This window comes from Salvelinus alpinus, chromosome 27 (genome assembly GCF_045679555.1).
Source record: "Salvelinus alpinus chromosome 27, SLU_Salpinus.1, whole genome shotgun sequence".
Taxonomy (NCBI): domain Eukaryota; kingdom Metazoa; phylum Chordata; class Actinopteri; order Salmoniformes; family Salmonidae; genus Salvelinus; species Salvelinus alpinus.
In genome coordinates, this window is record NC_092112.1 from 17,687,087 (window position 1) to 17,710,523 (window position 23,437).

The following is a 23,437-nucleotide window of genomic DNA, read 5'->3' on the forward strand; positions in this document are numbered from 1 at the left end:
ACGACCGTGAAGCTACAAAACGAAAGTGCACACACCAGCTACTAACGTTTAGACATAGACAATTACCCACAACAGCCTAATGCCTATGGCTGCCTTAAATATGGCTCCCAATCAGAGACAATGAAAGACAGCTGTTTCTGATTGAGAACCACTCAGGCAACCATAGACATACCTAGACACCTACACTGAACACAACCCCATAAACTCTACCAAACCCCCTAATACAATACAACCACCCAATACGAGACAAATACACACAAACATCCCCCATGTCACACCGTGACCTAACTAAAATAATACAGAAAACAAAGATAACTAAGGCCAGGGCGTGACAGATATTCCATAAAAAACATCAGCTGTTTCCAGCTACAATAGTCATTATCAAAATGAACAATGTCTACACCATATTTCTGATCAATTAGATGTTATTTTAATGGACAAAAATGTTGCTTTTCTTTCAAAAACAAGGACATCTCTAAGTGACCCCAAACTTTTGAACAGTGGTGTATATAAAAAAGCACAGAATACAAAAAGATTGAATAAAAACAAGTTCAATGTAGCTATATACCAGTATGTACTTAAAAACATAGGTATTATGTTGTGGAAAGAAGTTGTGTTCGTGTGTATGTGTGTTGGGGGGGAACGAACAAAATAAATGTCTTGTCAGTGTATCATTATATCTGCTTAAATCTATATGATTAACAAAATATATATGACTAATAGATAACATTTACAGATGCTTGGAATCCATGAACAGCCACTCGCCTGTGTCCCTCCAAAGGGATGGGTGGGATGGACTTTGGAGCAGGGACATCAGTACTGTCTGTGACTCCCACCAACCCCTCCGGTCTCTCGGGGTATAAAAACATTGTACTGGGGTTAAGGAATCAGTCTCGACTGAGTACTCTCAAACCTTAAGGAAAGCGCTTCAACGAACCCATCATGGGGGACGCAAAGCTCTGCCTTTTGCTACTTCTGAGCACCCTTGCCTTGGCCTGTAAGTATCTTTCTGACCTTTCCCTGCTTCTGGAAAACGTGGTTGATTAACTGTCTATGGAAAAAGGGTTTTGTAACATTTATCATATGTTTTAATTTGGAGAGGTTTATAGTTTTCAACAGATGCCAAATTGATGTCAAATAAGCCTATTTTGTATGAAATGTTGTATGTATTGAAATGTTAATATATCACATCACAAAGTGGAAGCATCTTACATTACCCTTATCAGGGGTAGGCACCTATATTCAGCCGCAGGCCGATTTTTTGTCAGAGCGGATGGTCAGGAACACAGTTATAATCATTTGTACACTGCAAATTGACCACAACTAAGGCCCAAAAAATATTGTATTTGCAAAATAAGAATACATTTTATATCTTGATTACATTAGGTCACGATCACATCTCTTTTTTTAATTTGTGGGACTACTTGGGTACAGATTTCCTAAATTTAACAAATTTTCTCTCTGAATTCCTGTTGATTTTACAGGCTTTTATGACAAAACAAAACAGAACAACAACAATTTAACAAAAAAACTTTGGGGGGCCAAAAGTAATCCATCACTGTTGCCGCCCCCTGCCCTATATAACCCTTTCCAACTTTCCTCATCTCCCGCCCCTCTTCCCAATCCCAACATTTTACACCACACATTTAAGAAAGATGTATTACATTCTTTTACAGAAATGTGCATCAAATATTGTACATTTTAAAGGTTAAAGGTGTGGTAGCACCTTGGAATCATCTGCCTTTAAAATTATCAGGCCAATATCTCGTTTAACATTTTTCATAGACTAATAAGCAAGACAGTCGCTAGTCACATTTTCAAATACACTGTATTTCAAAAGAAACGTACTTATGCATCTTTCCCTTACAGATGCCCAAGACAATGCTGAAGAAGAAAATCCAACATGCTTACGTAAGTGAAAAATCACAAAGGCTTTGTTTTAGCTCTAACAGAAAGCAGGCGATTTATTGCCATCGGACGCACACCCAACAATTACTACCGAGATCAATAAAGAGTCCAATTCTATGTGTTAAGCAGTAGTAGATGAGCTTGTTTGGAATATAATTAACGATCTGTCTTAACTTTGCAATATATTTCTGTCCTCCACCCTAGTGGCAAAAAGGTATAAGAGCCTTCACAAATATGAATACCAATATGAAGCAGAGTCCCTGAATGCCGTGAACGGAGCTTCCAACCTCAGGAACGGACCAAAGGGATCTTGCAAGGTAAGCCCATCAATATATCAATATTACAGTAACATAAAAGTTATGCTGTGTACATACTGGTGACTCATGAAAAAACTGAATGTCATTGTTTGCAATGAGACAACGGCAGAAATTTCTAGCAAATTTGAACACAAGCTAGCATGTTCTAATCACATAGGGTAGCCCACAAGTTCTCATGCTGTCATGCTGTCCCGTCTCCTATGTTTGCAGAATAAGTAAACATTGTGACCTCTTTGTCTCCCCCTACAGGTCGAGATTGAAGTTCCTCAGTCTTGCAGCTACATCCTGCGCACCACAGGCTGTAGCTTGAGTGAGGTTGTCGATATGGACTCAGAGGGCAACCCTGTGTTCGGACCTGCCCCCGGATCTGATGCCTTCGCTGCTGCCATGGAGAAGTAAGACCCCAAAGGCTGTCACACATGCCCTAACCCAACCCTTGTCCCCAATATTTGTTAAAAACTCCTTGTCCTCTCTTCAATTAAGCACATTGTAATTTGGAGTTAACAACTGGTATCCAACCTTTCACCTCTCTGTCCCTGCTCAGACATCCTCTGAAGGTTGTGGTTGAGGGAGTGTACGATGTGAAACTGTACCCTGAGGAGGATGAGTCCGTGACCATCCTGAACATCAAGAGAGGTATCGTCTCTGCCCTTGCCGTGCCCCTGCTGGAAGAGGAGAACAACAAGAAAATGGTATGTTGATCTTCTCAGAAAACACCCTAATCATAACTACACACTTTGTATTACAGTGTAGCGTCAGCGATATGAGCAAGTCATTTCTTATTGAGTACTTTATTACTAATAGTGTGTACCTTATTACTCCATATTATTCAATACAATTGGAAACTACCTGGTAAACAAAGGTACATATTGGTGCTTGTTTTAGTGAATCCAAGAAACAAAAATGTAATTATTGTGTAATAAAGCAATAATAAATTAAAGGGAATGCAGTACTGTTGGCACGCCGACGTGATGCACTACAAGGTACAAGACTAGCCAAGAAAATTATGTTCATGGCTCTGCAGAGAGCAATTTGTCACATTCAGTTTTTCAGAAAACATAAATCAGTATTTATATTTATTCAAATATGACAAGGGTCATTGACTTTCCCCTCAGCCCACCATCCACGGCATGTGCAAGACCCACTACATAGTCAACGCCATGGAGGACATCGCTACTGACATCACTCTCAACAGGGACTTGTCCAAATGTGACCACTTCATCCCCCAGAGGGACCACAACAGCCCCCTGGCCCTCATCTCTGGCATGGTAAGACTGGAAAACAGTAAAAGTCGCTGGTTAGATTCTGAAATACACCCTAAATAATTTATTAATCCTAATTCACTTTTTAACTCCTTTCCAAAAACCATTCAAAGTAATTATCTTTCTCCGCTCCAGTAGCTGAAATGACAACTAATATTACTCCTTATTCACTTTTTAACTCCTTTACAAAAAAAAACGAAAAAAAAAAAATATTTTCTCCTCCTACAGCACTATCCTCTTGCTCAGCTGATCAGAAGCTCCCAGACCTGCAACTACAAGTTTGACAATGACAAGAAGCACATGATCTCTGGTGCCTGCACTGAGAACCACATCCTGGTGCCTTTCTCTCACAAGTGTGTAAAACATTATGCCTATAATGTTTTATGAAATACGTACCTGCAATGTTAAGAGATGTTGCATACGTCTTTATCATCTCTTTGGCTTTCCACAGGGGAGAGTATGGAGTTACCAACGTTGGCAAGCAGTTCCTGACTCTGCTGGAGGTTTCCACATACAATGAGAGAGTTTTTGACCACAGTAAGTATCCCTTACATTGCATTCTAATTATGAAGATGATTGAAAAAGGATTTCACCCGCTCAGTGTCAAAACTGACTTTATCTTCCTGCAGATGTGGCCAACCTCAAGGGTCTGCCAATGGAAGCTGCTGAGGACAAGAGTGTTGTTCAGGACAAGGATGCTGCTCTGGCCGTCCTGAGGGAACTGGCCACTCTGTCCAACGGTGAGAGGAGAGCCCACCTCTTCCAGCAGCTTGTGAGCATGGTCCGTGGAATGAAGGCTGAGACCCTGAGCCCTGCTATCCCCGAGGCCCTGAAGGTGTCCGGATCCCTGACCTACCAGGTTCTGGCCCAGTGCGGTACCCCAGAGTGCAGCAGTGCCATCATGCAGATCCTCAGGACCTTTGACAACTCTGCCTTTGAGGTTGATGCCGTCGTGTTCGCTATGGGACTGGTCCCCAACCCCTCTGCCCTCCTGGTCAGCGACATGCTGGCTATGGCACGGTACAAGCAGAGCAAGCCTATCCTGTATGCCCTGAGCAATGTTGTCAAGAGGTAAACAGACATTTTAAAGCAACATATTTTCTAAATGGAACTGAGCAGATGCAGACAATGAAATTCTGACATTGTGTTCCTCATCAGGTTCTACAAGGCCGAGGGCAAAGTGACCCCTGAGATTAAGGCTGTGGCTGAGTTTGCTGTTGCCCAGCTGGGTGACTGCACCGGTGACAAGGAGCAGAACTTCCTGACCCTGAGGGTGAATGTTCCATCGCTCTCCTTAGCTTTTTCAGATTTACTCACACAGCAAGCAACAATTTGAATCAGAATAATTCATGTCTGCTTCCTTCTGCTCCCCAGGTTATTGGTAACATGGCTGCAGCCATGGGAGCCGCCAGTCCTGCCCTGAAGTCTGCTGTGATCCAGTGTGTAAACGAGCCCGCCGCTTCCCTGGAAGTCCAACAGGCTGCCATTCAGGCATTCAGACAGACCCCTGTCCCTGAGGAGGTAACTCACTCTTATCCTATTAGCTTTAAAAAAATATATATGGAAACCGTCAACTCTTTGTTCACTGCAGAACTGTTATACACATTCTCCTGTTTACAGGGCAGAGAGGTGCTCATGCAGGTTCTTTTGAGTGGTGCTAGCCCCCTGCAGAAGCGTGTTGCTGCCTACCTGGTGCTGATGAAGGACCCTCAGCCTGCTGAACTGGCTCAGCTGGCCGCCGCTCTGCCCATCGAAGAAGACCAGCAGGCCAAGAGCTTTGTCATCTCCCACCTGACTAATATACTGGCATCCACAGCAGCTGAGACCCAGGAGTACGTGAGATATCATCTGCAGTATTTACTGCCTCAGCTAACAGAAATATTCTGTTCGATTCTCCCCTCCTCATCATAGGTTTGACCATGTAATAAATTATTCCTTCCATTAAAGGCTGAGACAGAAGATTCTTGATGCCCTGCAGGACAATGAGGTTGGAACTGTCATGGATCCCACCAAGTTTTCCCGCAACTACATGATCGGATCTGTGCAAGGAAATATGCTCTTCGAGGGCACCAGCTATCTGCCCAAGGAAGTCATGCTGGAGATGACCCTGAAGGCCTTCGGCTACAATGTTGACATGGTGGAGGTAAAAAATACTATTTAAGTTGTTTCCCTAAAATTATTATAGGGATGATGGTTTTTTGCAGAATATACACTTATTTTTCTATCAGTCTCATGGTAAACATTCTCTTCACTTGTAAGGTTGGCATGGAAGGCAAAGGACTTGAGCCAACTGTTGAGGCTTTGTTCGGAGAGAACGGATTCTTCCCTGACACAGTTCTAAAGACCGTCTACTTCGTTTCTGACAAGATGCCTCTGCAGGTTAGTGAGGTCATGAAGAGGATGATGCCCGCTCTGAAGAAAGACAGAATGAAGAGACAGGTATTCAAAACCATACTATGTTCTTCCTCTTTCCTTACCAAACATTTGAATTTGTGTGATTGTAATCCTAGTTATTTAATTGTAGCATGAGCTAACTGCCTCTTTCCTTGAAAAAAATATTCTGTAGGCTTCCCAGAACATCGTGAGAGAAATTGGCCGCAACCTCAACAAACTGGTAAGGAATCTGAAGGCTCAGGAGTCCCCTGAGGCTATGATTTACCTGAGACTGCTGGGAAATGAACTTGGATACCTGAAGACCAATGAGATGGAGAAGATGGCCTACTCTGCTGGTCTGATGATTGACAACGTACTCAAGATGTTCCCCACAGATGTATGTACAAAATACATTAAAGTGCAACACTATCAATTCACATAGACATTAATGATAGTTTTTGAATCTATAGGTTAATCAATCAATCAATCAATCAAATGTATTTATAAAGCCCTTTTTACATCAGCCAATGTCACAAAGTGCTGTACAGAAACCCAGCCTAAAACCCCAAACAGCAAGCCATGCAGATGCAAATATCACTGTCAAAATACTTCTGGAGCTCACCGTATATAAGGGGAACATAGTGGAATCAAAGTAGCAAAACAAACTAGTCTTTAACATTGTGTACAGTCCTCAAACACTGTGGGAGTTGAAAACCAGAAAAATCCCTTGCTTTCATGCCAAGAGTGTTTAATAATGTCCTAATATGTCAGACTAACCAGTGACGTTATCAATAACAACACAAGGTAAGAGAAGACAGCTTCATCAAGTTTGACTCTCAACCAGGGAGGGAGTGTCTCTCCTTTAAGTCTGGAGTCTAGTGCAGTCAGAATAGAACAGTGCTGGTCATAAGGAGGGGTGAAAATGTGAGGGGTGAGGAGGGTTGAGAATTAATCTCACAAGAATGATATTTAATGATCAAAAATGTAAACTACCCTAACTCTGAAATCTACAGTTGAAGTCGGAAGTTTACATACACTTAGGTTGGAGTCATTAAAACTCGTTTTTCAACAACTCCACAAATTTCTTGTTAACAAACTGTAGTTTTGGCAAGTCGGTTAGGACATCTACTTTGTGCATGACACAAGTAATTTTTCCAACAATTGTTTACAGACAGATTATTTCACTTATAATTCACTGTATCACAATTCCAGTGGGTCAGAAGTTTACATACACTAAGTTGACTGTGCCTTTAAACAGCTTGGAAAATTCCCCAAAAATGATATTATGGCTTTAGAAGCTTCTGATAGGCTAATTGACATCATTTGAGTCAATTGGAGGTGTACATGTGGATGTATTTCAAAGCCTACCTTCAAACTCAGTGCCTCTTTGCTTGACATCATGGGAAAATCAAAAGAAATCAGCCAACGCCTAAGAATTTTTTTTTGTAGACCTCAACAAGTCTGGTTCATCCTTGGGAGCAATTTCCAAATTCCTAAAGGTACCACGTTCATCTGTACAAACAATAGTAACACACAATAGTACGCAAGTATAAACACCATGGGACCACGCAGCCGTCATTCCGCTCAGGAAAGACGCATTCTGTCTCCTAGAGATGAATGTACTTTGGTGCGAAAAGTGCAAATCAATCCCAGAACAACAGCAAAGGACCTTGTGAAGACGATGGAGGAAACAGGTACAAACGTATCTATATCCACAGTAAAACGAGTCCTGTATCGACATAACCTGAAAGGCAGCTCGGCAAGGAAGAAGCCACTGCTCCAAAACCGCCATTAAAAAAGCCAGACTACGGTTGGCAACTGCACATGGGGACAAAGATCGTACCTTTTGGAGAAATGTTCTCTGGTCTGATGAAACAAAAATAGAACTGTTTGGCCATAATGACCATCGTTATGTTTGGAGGAAAAAGGGTGAGGCTTGCAAGCTGAAGAACACCATCCCAACTGTGAAGCACGGGGGTGGCAGCATCATGTTGTGGGGTTGCTTTGCTGCAGGAGGGACTGGTGCACTTCACAAAATAGATGGGATCATGAGGTAGGAAAATTATGTGCATATATTGAAGCAGCATCTCAAGACATCAGTCTGGAAGTTAAAGCTTGGTCGCAAATGGGTCTTCCAAATGGACAATAACCCCAAGCATACTTCCAAAGTTGTGGCAAAATAGCTTAAGGACAACAAAGTCAAGGTATTGGAGTGGCCATCACAAAGCCCTGACCTCAATCCTATAGAATGGAAAAAGTGTGTGCGAGCAAGGAGGCCTACAAACCTGACTCAGTTACACCAGCTCTGTCAGGAGAAATGGGCCAAAATTCACCCAACGTATTGTGGGAAGCTTGCGGAAGGCTACCCAAAACGTTTGACCCAAGTTGATCAATTTAAAGGAAATGCTACCAAATACTAATTGAGTGTATGTAAACTTCTAACCCACTGGTAATGTGAATAAATAAATAAAAGCTGAAATAAATAATTCTCCCTACTATTATTCTGACATTTCACATTCTTAAAATAAACTGGTGATCCTAACTGACCTAATACAGGGAATTTTGACTAGGATTAAATGTCAGGAATTGTGAAGAACTGAGTTTAAATGTATTTGGCTAAGGTGTATGTCAACTTCCGACTTCAACTGTACATGTTCCACAGCTGATGAAGGGACTGATGACCAACGCTGACAATGAAGTCTTCGCCCATTACATCTTCATGGATAACGAATTCTTCCTGCCAACTGCCACTGGTGTACCACTGAAGATTGCCCTGTCTGGTACCTTCACCCCTGGCATCAAGGGAGGACTGCACATTACACCCGACATGGTAAACTTTTATATTTATTTTCACTGATCTGTTTTCTATTTGTAGTAACCCTAATACAGTGGGGAGAACAAGTATTTGATACACTGCCGATTTTGCAGGTTTTCCTACTTACAAAGCATGTAGAGGTCTGTCATTTTTATCATAGGTACACTTCAACTGTGAGAGACGGAATCTAAAACAAAAATCCAGAAAATCACATTGTATGATTTTTAAGTAATTAATTTGCATTTTATTGCATGACATAAGTATTTGATCACCTACCAACCAGTAAGAATTCCGGCTCTCACAGACCTGTTAGTTTTTCTTTAAGAAGCCCTCCTGTTCTCCACTCATTACCTGTATTAACTGCACCTGTTTGAACTCGTTACCTGTATAAAAGACACCTGTCCACACACTCAATCAAACAGACTCCAACCTCTCCACAATGGCCAAGACCAGAGAGCTGTGTAAGGACATCAGGGATAAATTGTAGACCTGTACAAGGCTGGGATGGGCTACAGGACAATAGCCAAGCAGCTTGGTGAGAAGGCAACAACTGTTGGCACAATTATTCGAAAATGGAAGAAGTTCAAGATGACGGTCAATCACCCTCGGTCTGGGGCTCCATGCAAGATCTCACCTCGTGGGGCATCAATGATCATGAGGAATGTGAGGGATCAGCCCAGAACTACACGGCAGGACCTGGTCAATGACCTGAAGAGAGCTGGGACCACAGTCTCAAAGAAAACCATTAGTAACACACTACGCCGTCATGGATTAAAATCCTGCAGCGCACGCAAGGTCCCCCTGCTCAAGCCAGCGCATGTCCAGGCCCGTCTGAAGTTTGCCAATGACCATCTGGATGATCCAGAGGAGGAATGGGAGAAGGTCATGTGGTCTGATGAGACAAAAATAGAGCTTTTTGCTCTAAACTCCACTCGCCGTGTTTGGAGGAATAGAAGGATGAGTACAACCCCAAGAACACCATCCCAACCGTGAAGCATGGAGGTGGAAACATCATTCTTTGGGGATGCTTTTCTGCAAAGGGGACAGGACGACTGCACCGTATTGAGGGGAGGATGGATGGGGCCATGTATCGCGAGATCTTGACCAACAACCTCCTTCCCTCAGTAAGAGCATTGAAGATGGGTCGTGGCTGGGTCTTCCAGCATGACAACGACCCGAAACACACAGCCAGGGCAACTAAGGAGTGGCTCCGTAAGAAGTATCTCAAGGTCCTGGAGTGGCCTAGCCAGTCTCCAGACCTGAACCCAATAGAAAATCTTTGGAGGGAGCCGAAAGTCCGTATTGCCCAGCGACAGCCCCGAAACCTGAAGGATCTGGAGAAGGTCTGTATGGAGGAGTGGGCCAAAATCCCTGCTGCAGTGTGTGCAAACCTGGTCAAGAACTACAGGAAACGTATGATCTCTGTAATTGCAAACTAAGGTTTCTGTACCAAATATTCAGTTCTGCTTTTCTGATGTATCAAATACTTATGTCATGCAATAAAATGCAAATTAATTACTTAAAAATCATACAATGTGATTTTCTGGATTTTTGTTTTAGATTCCTTCTCTCACAGTTGAAGTGTACCTATGATAAAAATTACAGACCTCTACATGCTTTGTAAGTAGGAAAACCTGCAAAATTGTCAGTGTATCAAATACTTGTTCTCCCCACTGTATATGTGACCTCCGTCAGTCTTTTTGCATATCTATATAATATACTTGGACTGATCCCTTTCCCACAGAGCGAGGTCTCCTTCATGCCCTCCGCTGGAATTGAGTTTGTGGCCCGGGTTGGTTCCCACATTCCTGAGTACCTTCTCTCTGGCTTGGAGATGCACACCAGCCTATACCATGAGAGTGGGCTCAGCGCTAAGATCGTCATGGCCGACAACCAGGTCAAGCTGACCATCCCTGCTCCTCAGGGTCCTGCCAAGCTCATCAGCATCACGTAAGTGTCAGAGTATCATTCAGATAACACTTGATGACCAATATTTATCAGAGCCTAAACATTTCCTTTCCGCGACCCCTATTATAGCAACAAGCTGTTCGAAGTGACCTCTGCTGGAGTGAAACCCATCCCGTCTCTGGTAGAGGACAGAATTGATGTGTCTGAGTGCACTCCATTCTTAGCTGGTATGAAGTACTGCAACACCCTTCAGTACTCTGATGCTAGCTCCCATGACACTGCACCCTACTTCCCCTTTACCGGAGATAGCAAGTAAGTACTAGTTCTATGCAAATACATTTTAACATGCTCCATTTATGTTTTCCTATTTTCAGGTAGAAATTGATCTTAGACATAACTTTTGGAAATGAAACATTTATTTAGGCTTGCTGTGGAGCTCCGCCCCACTGGTGAGGTCACTGAATACACGGCCACCATCGGCTACGAACTCCTCAGGGAGGGAGAAGAAGGTCGTCAGAAAGTTGACACTGTAAAGATGGTCCTGAAGGCAGAAGGTATAGCTCTAAGTTACAAAAGCCCTCTTTTAGAGTAACACAGTCCTTCCATTTCTACCGTACAACCTTTTCCTTGGTGACTAACTAATTCAGTTTATCCTGGACACAGGTGCTGACCCCACTGAGGCCACAGCCACTGTGAAGTACAACAGGAAGAAGAATGTCCTCACCACCGACATCCAGATCCCTGACTTTGACTTGGAGGCCGGAATCAGACTGGGCGTTGTGGATGGCAACACCAAGGGCAAAGGAATACACTCCATCTCCATTGACCTCATCAACAAGAACATCCCTCAGCTGTCCCTGGTTGGCCGCGCTAAGTAAGCTGACAATGCTGCCCCACAAAGTACTTCCCTGTTTTGGTTTCTTCTGTTTTCCCTTTCTTCCAAATTCCAACTGACTCATGGTTTTCTATGCAGAATTGAGGCCATGAAGGATGCTATGCTGCAGGTGCAGCTGCTTGTCCCTTCAATCAAGGCTGACGCCACAGTTACAGCCAACGTGAAGCGTGGTGAGGAACTGGAACTTGAGCTTGAGAGTGACATCAAGCTCCCAGAGACCACCTCAGTGCAAAAGATCACCCTAAAATATGGTATGCAGGCTTTCAATATCGACCAACCTTTGTACTGTATTGTTTTGCTTATTGATCAATTTTAACTGTACGTTTCTGAGAGCTTTGCCAGGCTTTAAATGTCAAGTATCCATGGGAAAGTCATTAAAATTAAATTAAATTTACAATGAATTTCTCCTACTTTGTAGATGACGAGAAGATTGTGGCTGAGGTCAAGTCTGACATGAACTCTGAGATCCAGAACATCCTCCCTCACGAGGCAATCCAGAAGATGGTCAGTGATGTTCTTGATCAGCAGGTGGGCCAGACCGACATGAAGGTCCGTCACATCCTCACCAAGTCTGTGGAGGTAATACTTAAAAATATATACTTTTATCGTCTGATCACTGTTTTGTCTACTCTGAACTTAATATATGACTATATATTTATATTACAGGCAACCAACAACTACCTGGAGAAATATGCTGCTGATATCCCGTACATGCAGAACCTGAGAGTCCCTGGCATGCCGGAGATGACTCTGCCTGAGAAACTGTTCCTGAATGCGTAAGTTACATCAATCAACTACCATAAGAATCATTTTCTATCAATACATTAACTGATTTTTTTTGATTCCGTGATTAATTAATGATTAAATATAATTTTCTTAAACAGCGAGGCCACAGCTGCTTACCACTTCAACAATGAGCGTATCTTCATCGCCATTCCCCTGCCTCTTGGTGGAAAATCATCTGAGGAGCTGAACTTCCCAGCTGCACTGACCACACCACACCTGGTTCTGCCCCTGCTTGGCTTGGACATTGCATCCATGGAGATCCCGATCCCTGAGCTTTTCATCCCAGAGACCCTTGATGTGTTTGTGCCCCTCTTCGGAAAAGCTCAGCTGTCCACAAAAGTGAAGAGCAACTTCTACAACTTGGAGGGCTCAGTGTCTGCTGGCAAAGATGCCGTTGAGACACCAAGCTATTCTGCCAAGTTTGATGTGACAGGCAGCTGCTCAATGGAACTCCTGTGCATCAAGATTGAAGGTAGTGCTCCACCTCCAGACATTTTCTAATGTCTTTGTAAATAATAGAGAATTACACCATCTGGAACATGTTTAGTTGTGCAATAATCAATAATTGTTCCTTCTGTGTTGTAAATAGGATCTGGATTGCTTGCCACCACTCCTGCTGATTCCATCAAGGCCCATGTGAAGACCTCCGTGAGCCACAAGCTCATTGATGCCAGCATTAGCATAAGGGAAGTTGGCACTGTTACAGACAACAAGATCAATGTGAAATCCAGCAGCAAAATCGAAGCAACAAGCCCCATGGGTCTGAGTGTAAATCTAGAGCACACCGGCCAAGTTGGCTTCAATACTGAAGTGTCAATATTCACTCCAACACTGAAGATCTCTGGTGATAGCAACTTGGAGGGAACAGTGAAAGCAGGACATGTCTATGGCACCACAATCACCACCCAGTCTTTTACCATCTTCCCATTCAGACCAGAGGCAAAGATTGATTCTTCCCTGAAAATTGATTCAACCATTCTTAAGGCCCAGAACACCATTGCTGCATCCTTTGCCAATGGCGAGCTGTCTGTTGTGTCTAACACGAATGCATTCGAAGACATTCTGACCCATGCTGCTGAACTTGCCTTCAAGGATAACCAGCTGTCCCTGAAATGTGACACCAATGCCCTTGCCCTTGGCATGAAGATCCACAACCAGGTTGAGGGTTCTGTTGGCTCTGGAGCAGTCACAATCAAGATGGAGTCCAACACTGAATACTCAACGAATCGCATATACTCTCTTCTCACTGGCTCCCTGGATGTCAGTGGCCTGGCTGTGAACAGTGATGCCACTGTAAAGCTGCTTGAGAACAAAGCTGTACACAAAGCTACCCTGACAATGAACAAGGATGGCCTGGCCACAAGCGGAACAACCACCCTGCAGGGCCCGTTCACCATGGAGAACACCTTCAACGGTGGAATTGATGCCTCCAAGGCTACTCTGTCCATTGAGACCAAGAGTGCATTGAATGACATGAAGGTTGAGAATGCCAACTCACTCACCATCACTCTCTCCACCCTTGCCTTCACCTCAAAGGCTGAGGCCATTGTCAGCGAGAGCACTTCCTATACACATGACATCACCATTGACCTGCAGGACTACACTGCCTCTGTAAATGTGAACAATGACCTGAAACTGCTGGGAGCCAACCTAGTCAACGAGGCTCAGCTGAAGGCAGTGGTCTACAAAATTGACTTTACTGGAAGCCTGAAGGCGGCCTATGGTGAGGAAGAGCTCAAACACACCTATGAGATCAACTATGCAGACTTGACCGCTAATGCTAAGTGCAGCACTACTGGAAATCTCCTTGGTGCTCACATGAGCCACAACACTGAGCTTGAAATTATTGGCCTTGCTGCAAGGATCCAAAATGATGCTCGCTTCAACTCCCAGCCGTTCCGATTCGACAACACCATCCGTGCCAGCATTATTCCCTTCGACTTCAATCTTGACGCCATCTTCAATGCTGATGGTGACCTGACCTTGTATGGCAAGCAGAGCGCTCAGCTCTATGGAAAGTTCCTCCTTAAAGCACAGCCCCTGGCTTTTGCCAGCTCTCATGAATGCAGAGCTTCTGTCACCCAGCAGCTGGACAATGGCTTCTACCTGGAGACCACACTGGACAACAAGATGGACACACTTTTGACTCCCCAGGAGCAGAAAGCCACAATCAGGGTGAAGTCCAAGGTGAACAACCATGCCCTCAATCAGGAAGTGAGTGCCTACAACAATGATGAAAGGCTTGGACTGGAGCTGTCTGCAACCCTCCTCACCGGCCTCCTGAACATAGCTGCCAGTGAAGACCAGGAATTCACCATTTCTGGTTTCCTGAAGTATGATAAGAACACTGACAGTCACTTGATTAACCTGCCCTTCCTTGAAAGTTTGCCTGCAATCCTGGAAAACATCAAGATCACTATTGTGAGCATGGCAGAGAAACTGCAGAATTACATTAACAGTGAAGAGATCAAGGCTAAGCTTGAGGCTCTGCCCCAGCATGTGAGTGACTTTGTTACCAAACTGAATCTTGAAGGCAAGGCTGTCCAGCTCAAACAGGACCTGATTACCCTCACCCAGGTGTATGCCATCTCTCTGGAAGACCTAGAGGCATTTCTGGTGAACCTCAAGACAGCTTTTGAAAACCTGCTGATTGATCTGTCATCCCGCATTCAGGGAATTGTTGATGTTGCCAAGGATATGATTGTGAATGGCATCCTGTCTGAAACTGTCATCCAGAGGCTCAACCAGGAGCTGAATGCCATCAACAAGGAGTATCAATTAACTACAATGATCATAGCTGTCATTGATGCCATTGAAGAGCTGATCAAGCAGATTGACATGCAGAAACTGAAGGACAGCAGCATTGCACTCCTGCACGACATTGATGCCCAGTTTGAAATCAAGGCTAAGCTTGAAAATGCAGTGAGTGAATTGAAGCAGTTCATTGAGAACTTTGACAGAACCCAATTTGTTGAGGATCTGAGGAACTACATTACCTCCCTCAACTTGGAAGCTTATGTTGAGCAGCTGATAGATCAGTTTCAGCAAGATTGGCAAAGATTCAGCAAGGCTATTGAGCCTGTCAAGGCAGTGATTCAGGATTTCGACATCTTTGGTAAGTTGAATGCTTTCCATGCCAAGTTGACAGAACTGATTGTCAAATATGATGTTGACAAGAAGGTTGAAGCAGTCCTGGAGAAGGTTGTGGACCTCATTAAGCAGTTTAAAATTGGTGAAACAATTCAGGTCCTTGTTAACAAGCTGACGGCCATCGATATCCCAGGGAAGGTAATGCAGATGCTGGAAGAAGCCATCAACTACTTGAAAGCTACTGAGATCAAACAGGTGATTGACCAGCTGAACGAATATCTCGACTGTGTTGTCCAGAAGCTGAAGTCATTTGATTACAATGCCTATGTGGATGAAACCAACCAGATGATTGCTGAATACACCGCTCATGTGAATGAGCTGATCAAGGCACTTGAGATCCCACAGAAACTTCAGGCTTCAAGAAAGTTTGTCAACTTTGTTGTGTCATCTGCACTTAACTACATTGAACATCTGAGGGAAATCAAGGTTGCAGACATGATCAAAACAGTGAAGGACATAGCTGACCATGCCATCCTTAATGACCTTAAGGCAATTTCTGACAGCCTGAAGCAGAGAATCACTGATATGGACCTCAGAAATTATATAATCTCCTTCCTGCATCAGCTGAGCGAACACTACACCATGGTCACCACCATCATCAATGAGGTGTTCGGCAATGTGTTTGAGGTGATCCAGAAGTTTGCTGGTGAACAACAAATTGTCAGCGAGGTCAAGCAGATAATTGAGGGAGTTGTTACTGGACTGAAGACAGCTGAGCTGGACTTCCCTTCATTCACCATTCCTCTCACTGACCTGGTCATGCCCTCCATGAAGGTCAGCCTGGAGAAGCTTCAGGAGATTGAAATTCCAACACAGCTGGATATCCCTGAGTTCACTATCCTGGGTTTCCACACAGTGCCAGCCACCACCGTTTCCTTTGACGATATCAAGCAGAAGGTCACAGAGCTCATCGACTTCATTGTCAACTTTGAGATCCAGATGCTTGATTTGGATGCTTTCTTCGGAGACCTGACCATGAGCTACCTGCCAACCCTACCTGACATTACTCTCCCAGAGATCACATTCCCAGAGTTCTCCTTCCCTGCCCTCCCTAAGATGGCCACAGAGAAGCTCCTAGAGATTCCAACTCTCCAGATCCCTGAGATCAAGCTCCCTGCCATTCCCAGTGAGATCAGTCTCCCTTGCTTTGGCAAGCTCTATGGTAAGATCATTGTCATCACCCCAGTCTACAGCATCAGGAGCTCTGCTGAGCTCTGGAACAACACTGAAAATGAGATGACTCCTCAGTTCACTGCTCTCCTGGCCACCCAGGCCACATCACCCAGTATTGAGATCCTCAATTTCAACCTGAACTCCAGTGTTCGTGTTGCCATCCCCAAAATGAGACGCATGATTGTTGCAGAGACCCTTACGTTCATTCACAATGCACTTGCAGTTGAACATCAGGCATCAGTGATCATCTACGGATTCTCATCCCAGGCCTCAGCTAAGACCACAGTCAAGGCAACCACTGCACACTACACGGCTGACATTATCAATAATGCATTCTTTGCTATGGAGGGTGGAATATCTGCCTCTGTGGACACCACCTACAACCACCAGATAAATATCCCAATCATTGGCTTCACCAATGGAGCCTCTGTGACCCAAAAGGTTGTTGCCCGCCTGGAGGACACAACAATCACTCTGACCGTTGGAAATGATGGTGCTATGAAGTTCAACTTTCACGAGGGCACACACAAGTGTGACCTTCACTTCGCCATCAGTCCCAGCACTGCTAAGCTGACAATCTCCGCTGACACCGACACTGTCCTTCTGAAGATGAAGCAGACCGTGAACGCTGATGCAGTCATGTACCGTCACATCACATTTGATGCCCGGTTTGAAGCAGAAGGCCCAGAGGTCAAGAACAGCCTTCTGGTGGTATCTGGAAATGCTGACTATGGATATTTGAAAATTGAACTGAAGGCAAACCATGACACAGAGCTTGTTGGAGATCTCAGTGGAATCGTGTCCAACTCACTCAACATTGTGATTAATCCAAGTGAGGTTGTCTTTGACTTCCAGAACAAGGGAAACACCAAGCTTCGCTTCAACGAGGCACTGGTGGCCAAGATTGATCTCCAGAATGACTACTCTGCCATCATCAAGCCTGAAACTCAACAGATCAACACTGTGGCTCTTGCCCGTTTCAACCAGTACAAATCCTCCTACAACTTCACTATTGACAACAACGAAAAGGAGGCTGGCATCTTTGCTACCATGAATGGTGAGGCAAATCTTGAATTCCTGACAAACCCCATCAGCATCCCAGAGATTGATCTGCCCTTCATTAACATGCACATTCCAGCCATCAGCGATCTGAACCTGTATGAGCATACTGGCTTGAAGAACATCGTGACCACCACAGAGCAGTCTCTTGATGTTGATTCCAAGATCCTGTACCAGAAGAGTCAGTTTTACTCTCTGGGCAACCTGATCACCGAACTCTCCCTGAAGTCACCCATCTTCAATCTGAATGCCAATGCCGGACTTTACGCTGAGGACGACGTTGTGTTCCGTCTCGGAGCTACCACAGCCTCCGTATTTGAAGCTCTTAAGGTCAAGCTTGATGGCACCAGCAGCCTGACCACTAAAAGAGGACTTAAGCTGGCCACATCCCTGTCTCTGGAGAACCCCCACATTGAGGGAAACCATGACAGCACAATCAGCCTGAACACTGACAACCTGGAAGCTGCGGTGTCTGTGGCTACCATTGCAAAGATTGCTCTGCCCATCTTGAACCTTGAAGCCAACCAGCAACTTGTTGCAGACACCAAGACCAAGACAAATGCTGCCTCTACATTGAAGCTCAAAGGTGATTTCAACCTTCCCCTTATCAAAACAATTGGCAAGGTAGAGGCTGACCACAGCCTGAAGCTAGAGGGAACCCTTGAGTACATCTCCGTGGAGTCATCCATCAAGGGCAACATTGATGCCACAATCCTGGAATACAATGCTGTTTTGGGAGCTCTGGACAATGAAGCTAACATCTACCTGAATGATGATGGCCTACGCTCCACCTCAAAGGTCACTGCCAATGCTAAACTCAGCAACGGTGACACAATTGTCCTGGAGATGGATGTGGACGAGAACCTGGCTGTTGAGGCATCCGTGAGCCGTGTGTATGCAGTGCTGAAATTTGTGACCAACAACAAGGCCAATGTGATTACCTTCAACACCAAGGGAAAGCATGTAGCCCAGGCTACCATTGACTTTGCACCATTGACATCACTGACTGCTGATGTTGAGATTGACATGTCTCAGCCAAGCAACATGGGTGACATTTCCTTCTTTGAGAAGACTGCTGTCGAGCTGACAGGTACCAAGCAGAAAATCTCTACCACCGCCAAGATTGCCACTCCTGTGTACACCACAGATATGGCAGCTGAGTTGGAGGGTGATTCCCCTGTCTTCAAAGCCACACTCAAGTCATCTGCTACCTCTGCCATTGTTCTCATGGATTATGACGTGGATGGTAAATTTATTTGAAATTTGCATTATTTTTAAGTAATAGATGAAAAACGAATCATATTGTCACCGATCTTTTACTGTAAATTGTTATTCAAATGATTTGTAACTCTAACTACTTTCAACAGCTTCCATCAAAGCAAATGTTGAGAATGAAGCCCTGGGCTTGACTGGCAAGATGATCCTGACCCATGCTGACCTGACCATGGACATTCTGAATGTGATTACACACTCTATGAGGTAATAGTTTATTTTTAACAGACCCCTTCTCAATGTATAATACCCATTGGGACATTATTTAGTCTCACAGTGTTAATCAAAATAACAGACATTATGTAGATTTGAAGATATTTCAATATCAGTTAACACAGTTGGTTTAATTTGATTTGTGAATACCAGGAAGAAACGCCAAGATGAGGGAAGGTAAATATTGTAAAAAGTATCTTAACTTCCTTATCTCTATGTCTGAGATAAAACAAAGGCTGAGCGTTACTTTTAGAACTACCTTAACCACACAAGTATAAATGAAGATGGCAACTGATTATGCTTGTCATGTTTTTCTTCAACTTCTTAGTGTCTCCCGCCACACCCTGAATGTGGACATCATCAGCCCAACCTTCACTGATGCGAACTTCCGCTACGCTGCCCGCAGAGATGGCGTCAGGGCTTCCATCTCTACTCCATCCACTGGGTTATTGGGTCTTGAATTCCAGGGCAGGAAACCATCTGAGCTGAGCGCTAGACTCTACAGCCGTTATGCTGTGAGTGTCTTTCATATTTTAAAATATTTATTGTGCGCCTATTTACACGTCAGATACATGTCACCCTATTGTTAAAGTATTTTGAAATTGTTATTTACTCTTATGTTTTTCCTATATCCAACAGTCTGCCCCAGAGGATGATGTTGACATCTTGGTCATCAGAGTTACTACCAATGACGCCGGTAATCTAAAACTACAGGTTGCCAACAACAAGGAGGCCCTCCACGACATGCTCCTGGGCCTGAAGAAGAGACTCCCTGCCATCACATCCACCCTGGAGAACTTCGTAGACAGGTTCGAGATCTACACGCTCATCCTAACTTCAGGCGAACACATTGACGAAGCCTTCAATGCTGTCTGCCACCATGTTCTCCAGCTGTCAATCTTCTTCAGGGACACTGTTGCCCAGTATAATAAAACCATCCAGGTCTTCCTGGATGCTGCCATTGAGTTCCTGAAGGAGACTCAGTTGAAGCTGCCTGGCTATGAGGAGATAACCGCCCTGCCTGTGCTGCTCCTCAAACAGCTGACCAGCGCCATTGCCTCCATTCTTGAGCAGGCCATCCAGATGATCATTGACAACATGGAGTCATGGAGATGAGCATGTCTGTGGTGAACCAGCTCAATCTCGCCATCACTGGTCTTCTGCAGCAGGCTTCTGATGAGGCTTTCGTGAAAGTTAGTGGAAGGCTTGAGAACGACCTTCCCTTTCCCTTCCACCAGTGAGATACCCACAGACTAAACCCTGAGTATATTAAACACTGCCATCTGTTAAACACGTATGCTCGCTTGGGAGGGAAAAAATTGACACTTAGCCCAATAAGTGTTTCAGCATGTATTTATAGCAGTCAAGTTAACATGTACAACTTGATAAAAATATGTTGTATTATTATTTTGTGTAAATGACTACTGATGTACCAACATGGAAATGCAATACTTTGTTGTGTTCCACTTCCCTTGTATATCCTATTCAAGATGGAAAGAGTGAAGTGTATCAATAAAGTCTATTATAAACTGGGTGGTTCGAGCCCTGAATGCTGATTGGCTGACGAGTATGACAAAACATTTATTTGAACTGCTCTAATTACGTTGGTAACCAGTTTATAATAGCAATAAGGCACCTCTTGTGGTATATGGCCAATATATCCAGGCACTCTGCATTGCGTCGTGTTTAAGAACAGCCCTTAGCCGTGGTATATTGGCCATATACCACACCCCCTCTGGCCTTATTGCTTAATTATACCATACAGCATTAATTATTTTTAAGCATTGGGTAAAACATTATAAACCTCACTTTGTGGTATTTTGTATATTTTAGGCTTTCAAGTATGTGTTTAAACGCAGATGTTGCTCATCATGTTTGATTGCATTGACACACATTAGCTATATGTGGTCACTGTGTGTTTGTGTATGCTCTGTTGAAGGTCTTGAGACCGAAAGCTAATTAAATGAAATTTGTGCATTGATTCTGAGTGTGCGGAGACTTTATTCCATTACGGTATTGCTCTTCATCTCCTGCACCTTAAGTACAGTCGGGTGTGTGACAGATCCTCCTAAGTTACTTCAATAGCAAAAAATAGGCAATCTTTTCTGAACCTTAGAGGGTGCCATTCTATGAGCATGGGACTTAACTTTGTTGCAAATTCATTCACTGAACTTCTCAACTGTCAAAACAATAACACGTTCTATACTCTTAAAGTCTCAAACTTTCAACAGAGAAACATTGCTTAAAAACAAACAATTTGTTAATGGTCTAGTTTAAGAAATATTCAAATCAAAGTTAAGCTTATGTACACTACAGTTCAAAAGTTTGGGGTCACTTAGAAATGTCCTTGTTTTTGAAAGAAAAGCTACTTTTTTGTCCATTAATATAACATCAAATTGATCAGAAATACAGTGTAGACATTGTTAATGTTGTAAATGACTATTGTAGCTGGAAACGGCAGACTTTTTATGGAATATCTACAGTTGAAGTCAGAAGTTTACATACACTTAGGTTGGAGTCATTAAAACAATTTTTTCAACAACTCCACAAATTTCTTGTAAACAAACTATAGTTTTGGTAAGTCGGTTTGCACTTTGTGCATGACAAGTAATTTTTCCAACAATTGGTTTACAGACAGATTATTTCACTTATAATTCACTGTATCACAATTCCAGTGGGTCAGAAGTTTACATACACTAAGTTGACTGTGCCTTTAAACAGCTTGGAAAATTCCCCAAAATGATATTATGGCTTTAGAAGCTTCTAAAAGGCTAATTGACATCATTTGAGTCAATTGGAGGTGTACATGTGGATGTATTTCAAAGCCTACCTTCAAACTCAGTGCCTCTTTGCTTGACATCATGGGAAAATCAAAAGAAATCAGCCAACGCCTAAGAATTTTTTTTTGTAGACCTCAACAAGTCTGGTTCATCCTTGGGAGCAATTTCCAAATGCCTGAAGGTACCACGTTCATCTGTACAAACAATAGTAACACACAATAGTACGCAAGTATAAACACCATGGGACCACGCAGCCGTCATTCCGCTCAGGAAAGACGCATTCTGTCTCCTAGAGATGAATGTACTTTGGTGCGAAAAGTGCAAATCAATCCCAGAACAACAGCAAAGGACCTTGTGAAGATGATGGAGGAAACAGGTACAAACGTATCTATATCCACAGTAAAATGAGTCCTATATCGACATAACCTGAAAGGCCGCTCAGCAAGGAAGAAGCCACTGCTCCAAAACCGCCATTAAAAAAGCCAGACTACGGTTTGCAACTGCACATGGGGACAAAGATCGTACTTTTTGGAGAAATGTCCTCTGGTCTGATGAAACAAAAAGCCGAAGCCGAAGCCGAAGAACACCATCCCAACCGTGAAGCACAGGGTGGCAGCATCATGTTGTGGGGGTGCTTTGCTGCAGGAGAGACTGGTGCACTTCACAAAATAGATGGGATCATGAGGTAGGAAAATTATGTTCATATATTGAAGCCACATCTCAAGACATCAGTCAGGAAGTTAAAGCTTGGTCGCAAATGGGTCTTCCAAATGGACAATAACCCCAAGCATACTTCCAAAGTTGTGGCAAAATGGCTTAACAAAGTCAACAAAGTCAACGTATTGGAGTGGCCATCACAAAGCCCTGACCTCAATCCTATAGAAAATTTGTGGGCAGAACTGAAAAAGCGTGTGCGAGCAAGGAGGCCTACAAACCTGACTCAGTTACACCAGCTCTGTCAGGGGGAAGGGGCCAAAATTCACCCAACGTATTGTGGGAAGCTTGTGGAAGGCTACCCGAAACGTTTGACCCAAGTTGATCAATTTAAAGGAAATGCTACCAAATACTAATTGAGTGTATGTAAACTTCTGACCCACTGGTAATGTGATGATAAAAATAAAAGCTGAAATAAATAATTCTCTCTACTTTTATTCTGACATTTCACATTCGTAAAATAAACTGGTGATCCTAACTGACTGAAGACAGGGATTCTTTACTTGGATTAAATGTCAGGAATTGTGAAACACTGAGTTTAAATGTATTTGGCTAAGGTACGTCAACTTCTGACTTCAACTGTACATTTTATAAGAGATGTATTTCTGCATAGAGCATGGCAATGTGAATGCCAACATAATTGCACTGCTCATAAAATTAGATAATAGAGACAGAAGAAAGACAGAAGAAAACAGCAAACAACAATGCAAAAAATATATATATATATTTAAAACAAAGGACATCTAGGACAACTGAAATCATAACAGCAATGCCTACTTTATATGTTTGTGTGCATGTCTGGTCCGTGGGTG

The 23,437-nt window shown here is 43.5% G+C and overlaps 1 protein-coding gene across 2 annotated transcripts; it reads left to right on the forward strand.

Moving 5' to 3' along the window:
- The first annotated feature begins 867 nt into the window (after positions 1 to 867).
- Positions 868 to 21,112, forward strand: LOC139556060 (apolipoprotein B-100-like). Of its 2 annotated transcripts, XM_071369547.1 has the most exons (29): positions 868 to 997; positions 1,870 to 1,911; positions 2,113 to 2,225; positions 2,475 to 2,620; positions 2,770 to 2,917; positions 3,341 to 3,493; positions 3,716 to 3,840; positions 3,939 to 4,024; positions 4,117 to 4,558; positions 4,646 to 4,760; positions 4,862 to 5,008; positions 5,108 to 5,319; positions 5,435 to 5,630; positions 5,747 to 5,926; positions 6,054 to 6,257; positions 8,523 to 8,690; positions 10,420 to 10,625; positions 10,713 to 10,895; positions 11,007 to 11,137; positions 11,247 to 11,457; positions 11,557 to 11,729; positions 11,897 to 12,057; positions 12,145 to 12,254; positions 12,363 to 12,736; positions 12,854 to 18,892; positions 19,014 to 19,125; positions 19,285 to 19,308; positions 19,460 to 19,646; positions 19,771 to 21,112. In XM_071369547.1, exons 1-29 carry the CDS (start codon positions 943 to 945, stop codon positions 20,245 to 20,247), a joined length of 10,920 nt encoding a protein of 3,639 aa, XP_071225648.1. In that variant the 5' UTR covers positions 868 to 942; the 3' UTR covers positions 20,248 to 21,112. The 2 variants fall into 2 exon arrangements, with proteins under 2 accessions (XP_071225648.1, XP_071225649.1); XM_071369548.1 differs by lacking the exon at positions 19,285 to 19,308.
- The last annotated feature ends 2,325 nt before the right edge of the window (positions 21,113 to 23,437 follow it).

Coding starts and splice junctions, on each gene's coding strand:
- LOC139556060 (XM_071369547.1), top strand. CDS start 943: ATGGGGGACGCAAAGCTCTGCCTTTTGCTACTTCTGAGCACCCTTGCC. Junction 11,138..11,246: donor GATGGTCCTGAAGGCAGAAG/GTATAGCTCTAA, acceptor TCCTGGACACAG/GTGCTGACCCCACTGAGGCC. Junction 11,730..11,896: donor AAAGATCACCCTAAAATATG/GTATGCAGGCTT, acceptor CCTACTTTGTAG/ATGACGAGAAGATTGTGGCT.